Source organism: Rhagoletis zephyria, unplaced genomic scaffold (genome assembly GCF_001687245.7).
Source record: "Rhagoletis zephyria isolate East Lansing unplaced genomic scaffold, Rhagoletis_zephyria_1.1 Rzeph_scaffold_02651, whole genome shotgun sequence".
Lineage (NCBI taxonomy): Eukaryota > Metazoa > Arthropoda > Insecta > Diptera > Tephritidae > Rhagoletis > Rhagoletis zephyria.
In genome coordinates this window covers 41,231-50,716 of record NW_016159735.1, presented here as the reverse complement: position 1 = coordinate 50,716, position 9,486 = coordinate 41,231, and the positions used below count along the sequence as shown (strand labels likewise).

Below are 9,486 nucleotides of genomic sequence, written 5' to 3'. Positions count from 1 at the left end.
GAATAGAGTTATTTTCAGTGTCCCACTAATCACATTCATTCAAATGATACATACAACTGAGAAATCGTTTGGTATTTTTGTTAAAGCAAATTTATACATTAGTTATCGTTGTATGTTAAAAAATATCTTTCGCTGTTGTATAAGTTCCGACGACATAGTTAAAATTCACAATTGGTCATATTCTGGAGTAGAATGTCTCACTAGTCTCAATGGAATAGCCTAAATGTACATATACATACATACATAGTATACAAGCACATACATATGTACATACATTTCTATAGAAAAACACATAGGGCTGCCTTATGTGTAAAAAGTCACACACGAGGGTAGACAACGTAAGTTTTTTTTGATGAGGGGATGGAGGTTAATATTGCTAGGGTGAATTTAGGTTGCTGGTTCCAAATATTCTAATCTTTTTTTAATATTAGCTATGGTTTGCGAATTTTTGCAAATTTAGGAACAATTTCGGTAGCTCGAATAGAAAAGCCATTATTTTCATTCACCGTGGAAAATTTTCGTTTGTGCAACTGAGTCTGGAAGCACTGAACACGCACAACTTCTAGAAACACTAATTAGTTTACTTATGTTTATGCATACAATATAAAAATTGCAAAAAAANTTTACTTATGTTTATGCATACAATATAAAAATTGCAAATATAGGAAGTTGACAGACATTTTTGTTCAACATGTTCTTATCTTTAAATAATATTTTTATAATCTGAACGATTTTCATCATATTATTATCATAAATCAGTTACAATAAGTCTCGCCTTCAATTTGGTAATTATTACGTACCGATCGAGTAATATTTACCAAAGTTATATCGAAAAACTTAGGTGGATCTCTAGTTTTTTCTACAAAAGTTTCCCTTCAATTGTATAAATAACTTTTAAATAAACGAACCGGATTACAGAAAAGTGTGCCAGGAAGTGGCTTTTTTCGTTCAAGCTGAAAGCAAAGCAATATCGTCTAATTGGAGAGTCCTCAAAAGGATTTCCCAGGATATGTTAAAGACTATTGCATTTACATACAGTCACTTATTCACATAACGGCACTAACTAAAATACATCTAAACATCTATAAACATCTAAATACTTATTTCACGTCCCCTACTTTCATATAACGTCCAATTAAGAATGTGCTTCTTCGGTGACTAATGAAACCATTCCGCTCCAATTTTCAAGATTGCATAAATTTACCTAAAATGGGCGTTTCTCACCCTAATTGTATTTTGTTAATATATCTACTTATGTATGTATGTGCCAGAGTTGGGCATTATTCGAATAAATTGTTATTTAGATAATTATTCGAATAAAATTTTATCCGTAATATAATTATTCGCAGATAACTCATTCACGAATAAATTATTCGTGAATAATATGCTTGCGAATAATTTATTCGTTATTTTAAATGATGAATAAAAACTCATTTTTAACACATTGAGCCACCTTTTACTTTTATTTCTATTGTGAAGGATTGTGAGTTAGGTGAATTCTGTTTACTATTTTATCAAGAATACTAGCCCATTCCCTCTGGTTTCGCGGCCCCTGATAAGATTTTTTGCTTTGGCNGGAAAATTTTCGTTTGTGCAACTGAGTCTGGAAGCACTGAACACGCACAACTTCTAGAAACACTAATTAGTTTACTTATGTTTATGCATACAATATAAAAATTGCAAAAAAATTGTTCAACATGTTCTTATCTTTAAATAATATTTTTATAATCTGAACGATTTTCATCATATTATTATCATAAATCAGTTACAATAAGTCTCGCCTTCAATTTGGTAATTATTACGTACCGATCGAGTAATATTTACCAAAGTTATATCGAAAAACTTAGGTGGATCTCTAGTTGTTTCTACAAAAGTTTCCCTTCAATTGTATAAATAACTTTTAAATAAACGAACCGGATTACAGAAAAGTGTGCCAGGAAGTGGCTTTTTTCGTTCAAGCTGAAAGCAAAGCAATATCGTCTAATTGGAGAGTCCTCAAAAGGATTTCCCAGGATATGTTAAAGACTATTGCATTTACATACAGTCACTTATTCACATAACGGCACTAACTAAAATACATCTAAACATCTATAAACATCTAAATACTTATTTCACGTCCCCTACTTTCATATAACGTCCAATTAAGAATGTGCTTCTTCGGTGACTAATGAAACCATTCCGNTTTTCTAAGCGGGCGTAACCTTCTTCTATGATCTTGCAACTACAACATTGGTCCGATGCGTCAACCTCTAGTCTTATGTCATATAGGCCAACAAAAGTCCTTATAAGGAAGCTGAAGAGCACAGATGTGCGTTTCTATTGTAGGAGAGCCAAAAATCCTCGATGTTTGGCCATTGATATACTAACAGTGGTTTTTCTTGGAAGGATGTGGTCGAAACTTTCCTTGCTGATTTGCCACTTTTAAAATATCCAAGAGCTGGTTTCCTTGAGTCTTACTGCTGCAGCAATGGCCGCCCGAGCAATTTCATCAAGCGGAGGTAGATGCAAGGTCGCATTTAGGGTGTATGATGATATAAACATAAAAACCNGAGGTAGATGCAAGGTCGCATTTAGGGTGTATGATGATATAAACATAAAACATAATTATAAGTGAAAAATCAGTTTTAATGGTATTAATTTGCAATTTCTGAGTGATTTTTGAGTTGAAGACTGCGTAAAAACTAATAAAATGAAGTGCCCTGTGTTACACTTCGACAGCCGTTAAGATGCGAGATGCGTAGATGATGCAAGTGTAGCGCTGTGACCAATCGCTGCATTTTGTGTACATAGGGCACGGTAAAGCCGTTCTCGAAATGTATCTTTATTATTATATTGACAGCATTGCATCACAATGACTTCGCTTCTGCTCCAAGCATCCTCATTTAGCAAGTTAACTAATCAATCCCGCTGAGATGCAGCCGCATCTTGCTGCATCAGCCTTAATTGCAAAGCAATAGAGTGCACTAAAACGTTTGCTGCAGCAGCTTGGATTGCAAAGCAGTCGAGTGCACTAAAACGTTCACTATTCTCTAATAGATTATGTGAAAATGCAATATTTTCGCATTTAGCAAAATTAAAACACGTTTTTCGCTGTAAAGTGAACTGTTTTGGCAGTTTCAAGTCGTTCTTCTTTTCGCTCTATTCTTTGTTTACTTGTAGTACACAAATGTCAACGGCCAGGACGGCGCAATCTTGTATTCTATCATTCTTGATAAAAACCAAAGTAGTTCAGACATATGGGGTTTCTAATGATTTCGACTGCAGCACCATTATGAATTGCAACCTGATTGTACAAAAAATAGGAATTTTCTAAATAACTCAACTGCAGCGCCACCTAGCGGGTCCATTTTTCGCATAAGTATTTTTCATCATGCAGGAAGAACACATTTTGAATTTGAACGAAATCGGTTCATAAATACGGCTTTTATAAATAACTCGGCTCCATCGCCATCAAGGAGTTTTCTAGTAGCCTTTAATAGGACTTTATGCGCAGGGAATAACCTCCGAAAATTTGACTTAAATCTATCCAGGGGTTTGAGCTAAATCGTAACAACGAAAACGGTTATCATTTTATACATAAATATATGTACATATCTATATACATAAATTACTTGTTTTATTATTATTTTATTCGTTATTCGAGTAATTAATGAAGATAATAATTATTCAAATAACGAATAAAATAATTTATCCGTCATTCGAATAATTTTTTTTTAATAAATCTTTAATAAAAAAAATTATTTATTATTTACGAATAACAAGAAAAACAATTTATTCATTTGTTATTCGTCATTCGAATAAATTTTGCCCAACTCTGGTATGTGCTTGAAACTACTATCATTTTATCAAACGATTCCTAATCTTGAACAAAACATGTTTGACTTCATTCACCACGATTTTGGAAAATTACCAAATCGGCGTGACCAAGTTCATGGTCCTTTTAATATTATATAAAAATCCGAAAACATAAAAATGTTTTGAAATAAATCTAGTCTCACTTTTTTACATTTTTCACTTGGTTGCTGTAGTAATGAAGAATTGAAAATTCATAAGGGAAAAGTATCGTTTTTGTAGTCTTATTGAAAAATGATATATGAAAGCGAGATACCCAATTTAATAATCATTAATTTGATACATCGTCCTGTTTATAAAAATTAACGCATTCCATAGATATTAAGAGCTAAAGTTTCATATTCAAAACTCACACACTTTGAATCGATTGCGCGGGCTAAAGATAAGTTTTAAATTAATCTATCGTGGCCAATAACAATTGGCTTAGACCTAAGACAACATAATATTACTATTATCAAATGCCTTTTATTTTCCCCCATACAAAATCGACCCAGCCTAATATACATATCGCACACCGTCTTCAAAAGAGTCACAACTCAAAATAATACGTTTATCAGAAAATGCGAAAAACTACCCTGACGGAAACAAGTGATTTTTTTCAAATCAACTAATTGAAAGACTACTTTAAAACAAATGCAATGAGTAAATGTTTCGAAGTTTGATACTCTCTTTACTCCAAAAAACAATTTGAGTCTTGGAAGTATGAAAAAGCCTCTGTGAAGTGCAGAACGCAAGCAAATTCAAAAGATACATACTGACTTTGAAGTGTGTAAACCAAATTCATTTTAAAGTAGTTGAAATTAAACGCAGAATAGGACAGTCGACTTGCTGCTTGCACATAATTCAAACTGAATATTTGAAAGCACATTTACGTGTCTGGCTGTAGCTGAGCGTTCAGAGATGCTTGATGTTACTTGTTAGCTTCCAGAACGTCCGGGTTCGAGTCCCAACAGAGGCAGCATGTGAAAATTATAATTTTTTTTGTCTTTTAAATATGAAAACGCATTTGTGAAGTTAATTAATTAATTAAGCGTATTCAAACGAAACATACTGACTTTGAAGTTGTTTAAGCCAAATGCATTTTAAAGTAGTTGAAAATACATGCAAGAAAAGGCAATTGCTTCCTAGGACATCGCCATGTTAAATAAATGAGTTCGTTGCAGGTAAAATAGTGAGAATTTCAATTAGTTATCATTGAAAATAAAGTAGTTTATAAATTACTTTCAAACTAATTAAATTTCCTGCAGGGTATTTCTTAGCACATGATAATCATATGGGCAAGGGCGACTTTACCTTGGTTTTTTTTTAACAAATTATAACAAAAATTTGCTCCAGCTTTTGCTGAAAGGTAAATAAAAGCTCTGCGTACATTTTTGGCGCATAATCTCAAAAATGCCAAATTTGAAGTTTTGACTCTTGTGAAGACGGTGTGTAATATATACAAGAATTGCTCGATTAATGTAATAAGATAAGTCTGTACGTTTATTGCTGAAAATGTGTATCATTTGATAAAGAAGCTAAACTTTATGTGAAATGTCTTTTTATCGGCGATATCTATATCTTTTGAAATGAAACCAAAGTTGGAAAATGTTATTGTGAAACTGGCAACGAAAGCCCCGTTTATAGCTGAATTCCCATTCTCGATGTACTATTTTAAAGGCAATATCCTCATATGGTGGCCCTGCATGAAACCGTAGCACAGCAAAATCTGGATTATCGTCGCATTGACTCTGAAAAGAAAAAAAGAGAATCAATTTTACAAAACATGTATTTTAATTGTTAAGTTAGATTAAAAATCTATACTGCATAGTATATTACATAGTATAGTATGTAGTATATCAATGAAGAAATTTAAAAACAGATTTTGTTTAAGTCCCAAAACCCAAATAAAACGCACTTTGTTTTAGTTGGAAAACAATAAGTAAAAAAACAACCTTTATTGCCTTGCTTTCTTAATCAACTAGGTTGATAACTATTCCTTGCACACCTACACGCACAATCACGACTAGCTCAGTACACGTTTCACAATACAATGCGCAAAAATAGCACGTATCGACCATTCACCACAGATTGTTGCCAGATCAATATTATCCTCATCACATAACTTCGTATGAAGCTTTGTTCATACGGAACACTGCCCCGTTGAGCTTGCTCAATTTGGTTCCATCTAGCCCTCACTATTATTCAGTATTAGCACTCGTATCGACCGGTAAGACGCAAATCTTTTGTATTGGCCGAGCTAGCTCGTTAGTAGCTATTCACACAACCAAGTTGCGCACTAGCCCATCCTTGCTCATTATCAGCTCACTAGCCCTTCCTAAAGCCCAAGCGGATGGTGGAAAGTTTTCACTCTTGATGACTAGCTGGCCGATCTTTAGGCTTTATTGCTCCTTGCGCCACCTCTTCCTCTCCAGCAAGGTTGTAAGATACTCATTTCGCCAACGTTGCCATATATGAGTTACCATAGTCTCTCTTTCTTGCCATAGCTTCCGCCCTTTGGTGCCTGGTTGTGGCGCTATATCGAAAGGAGGAGGGAGAGCCAGCGGTTCTCCCACCAGAAAATGGCCAGGCGTTAGGGCTTGCACGTCCAAAGGATCATCGCTCAATGGATATAGCGGGCGCGAATTCAAAATTGCTTCTATCTGTGCTAGAAGCGTTAGAAATTGCTCATATTCCCGGCACTTTTGCCCTATAACACGCGTTAAATGATGTTTCATTGACTTTACGGCCGCCTCGTAAATACCACCTTGATGCGGTGCAGCTGGGGTCATAAAATGCCATTCAGTCCCCTTCAGCACTAGCTCAGAAAACATATCACTAGCTCTCCAGCGCTCATAAGCTCTAGCGATATCCTTTGAAGCACCAACAAATGATGTCCCATTGTCGCTGTACATCCTCTCACATCTACCGCGCCTTGCAATGAATCGCTCATAACAAGCTATAAAGGCTCTAGCACTCAGATCAGTGACCATATCAGTATGCACAGTTTTTGTTTTCAGGCACACAAATATGGCTACCCAGCTCTTCCGTTTTACTACGCAACGCCCATTTTTATCTAGCTGTCTGATTTCAAAGATAGAAACGACGTTTGGTATTGTTGTGCTTGGGCCATACATTGAGCCAATGAACTATGAGACTGGGACTGCTTTCTCCACTATAGGTTGCATTAGTCTTGAAGAGCTAGATAAGAAAGTACAGCGATTGTGGGAAATGGATCACGTCCGTGACTCACCAATCCGAACAAAAGAGCAAGAGATTGTTGAGCAGATGTTTATAGATACGTATTACCGGGATGATTTTGGACGCTTTGTGGTGACAATCCCCATAAAAAGTGCTAGTAGATTAGGAAGCTCCCGTTCAATTGCATTAAAACAGTTTTTCTATTTGGAAAAGAGATTAGCTAGGGAACCCGAAATTGCTCGGAAATTTATAGATTTTATGCGCGAGTATGAGCGACTTGGACACATGAAAGAGGCTCAGAATAGTCCGCCTCCTAGTGAGCTAGTGTACTATATTCCACACCATTGTGTGCTTAAGAAATTTCGTGTTGTATTCAACGCTAGTTGCAAGACCGATCAGGAGTTTCTCTAAATGAAGTTCAAATGCTTGGTGAGAAGTTGCAGCGTGATCTCCCCGACATTATAATGCGTTTTAGGCGGCATAAAATTGGAATAAGCTGTGAGTGAAAATGATTTTCAGACAAATACGAATTATTGAGAGCCAGTATGACTTACAGCGGATATTTTGGCGGGAGAGTCCCAGAGAAAAGTTGCGTGAATACTGCTTAACAGTGGTTACATATGGGATGACTGCATCAGCACATTTAGCAGTGCGTTGCTTAATTCAGGCAGCTAGGGATCAGTTGGAATATTTTCCATCAGCAGCTAGAGCTATTATTGATGATTTTTATATGGATGATGGAATTACAGGGGCAAGTAATGATGACGAAGCGATCAGATTAGCTAGAGAAATGAGATTCGTGCTAGGTAGTGCTGGTATGGAACTATGTAAGTGGCAGTCCAATAGCAAAGTGCTGTAAATGCTTTCCAATCAAAGAACCGAATACATTGTTGCTGTCCGATAATGCGGATACATCGGTGCTAGGCTTGAAGTGGCATACTGATAGCGACGAATTTACATTTGTGGTGAAGACGCCAGAGGTACCTGTGGTGATTAGCAAGCGAATTGTTCTAAGTTGTGTTGCACAACTTTATGATCCAAATGGTTATATAACACCAGTTACATTTATTGGAAAAATAATAGTGCAAGATTTGTGGAGACTGAGCATGGGATGGGACGAGCAGGTTCCTCAGAGCATTAAAGATAGATGGCTAGAATTCTGGAAAGATATTTCGGAGCTAGAAAGATTCAAGTTACCTCGATATATTCGTGTATCAAAGATGAACTATTCAGTTGCATGGATTTGCGGATGCATCAGAAAGGCTTCGGGGCAGTGATTTATGTGCGAGTTGTGTCCAGTCTGGGAATGATAAGTTCTGAGTTGCTAATTTCCAAGGCTAGGGTTGCGCCATTGAAGACAATAACAATTCCTAAACTTGAGCTTGCTGCTGCTGAGCTTTTAGGTAGGTTATACTTGAGCGTTGTACGGAGCATGGAATGGCAGGCAGTAGACTATGTGATGTGGTCGGATTCAACCATAGTCCTGCATTGGCTACGGAAATTGCCGTGCCAGATGAAGGTCTATGTAGCAAATAGGGTGGCGTCTATTCAGGCGAATACTGACATCAATAAATGGCGACATGTGAAAACAAGTGATAATCCAGCTGATCTTCTATACTAGGGGTATGAGCGCTAGTGGAATTGTGGGCCATCAATTATGGTTGCATGGTCCCAGTTGGCTTAGGCAACCAAGCAAGGAATGGCCAAAAGGTGGTTTTGGGTATGAGCATATACCTGAAGGAACCTTGCCGGAGCTGAAAGTGCATATTGCAGTTGAAGCAACTCCAACATGGAGCATTAAGAGCAATGGTAATGCGGAAAGTGTTCCGCTGGTACAATGTGCTAGTTCATTGGACAGATTAATTGGGATCATGTCGCAAGTGCTAAGATTTGTGCGTCTGTTGAGAGCAAAGGGTAATCGACAGCTTCGAAAGTCAAGCCGTGGAGACTTTCATATTCCGGTGCCTACTGCTGAAGAAAGGTCTAGGGCTTTAGAGCTGATGATTAAAGAAACGCAAGAGCTGGAATATCTAAGGGAGATTCGTGCCTTGTCCAGGGACACACCGATGCCTGAAGGAAGCAAAATTGAATCACTAAAGCCAACGTTAGACAGAAATGGCCTTCTCGCGTAGGTGGTAGAATCGGAAGAGCAGAATGTGATTATGAAATGAAGCATCCGGTAATTATTCCATCGGTTCCAGCTTGAGTCAGCTGATTATAAGTAAAGCGCATCAGGCCACTAAACATGGTGGCGCTCAGGTGATGATGCAATACATTCGACAGCGTTTTTGGATACCGCGCTTACGAAGTGAGCTTAGGAAATTCACGCATAAGTGCGTCACATGTGCTAGATATGCCAAAAGGTTAAGTGAGCAGCTGATGGCTGACTTGCCAGCGGATCGGTTGCAAGTCGGGAAACCATTTCTACACTCAGGTGTGGATTATGCGGGACCC

General features: G+C 37.1%; 3 protein-coding genes across 3 annotated transcripts in view; 1 reads left to right on the top strand and 2 right to left on the bottom strand.

Moving 5' to 3' along the window:
- Positions 1–5,307: 5,307 nt before the first annotated feature.
- LOC108367365 (uncharacterized) overlaps positions 5,308–9,486 on the bottom strand; it is a 10,083-nt gene continuing 5,904 nt past the window's right edge. Inside the window, exon 3 of the mRNA XM_017621967.1 lies at positions 5,308–5,582. The gene's annotated coding sequence lies outside the window, so the exon portion shown is untranslated. The remainder of the gene's footprint in view (positions 5,583–9,486) is intronic.
- Positions 6,234–6,746, bottom strand: LOC108367367 (uncharacterized). The gene has a single exon (XM_017621969.1). The coding sequence runs from the start codon at positions 6,744–6,746 to the stop codon at positions 6,234–6,236; it is 513 nt and encodes a 170-aa protein (XP_017477458.1).
- LOC108367366 (uncharacterized) lies at positions 6,862–7,443 on the top strand. Its single transcript, XM_017621968.1, has one exon. The coding sequence runs from the start codon at positions 6,862–6,864 to the stop codon at positions 7,441–7,443; it is 582 nt and encodes a 193-aa protein (XP_017477457.1).

What these genes read in the sequence shown, in the direction of transcription:
- LOC108367367 (XM_017621969.1), bottom strand. Translation starts at nt 6,746, where the DNA reads ATGTACAGCGACAATGGGACATCATTTGTTGGTGCTTCAAAGGATATC.
- LOC108367366 (XM_017621968.1), top strand. Translation starts at nt 6,862, where the DNA reads ATGGCTACCCAGCTCTTCCGTTTTACTACGCAACGCCCATTTTTATCT.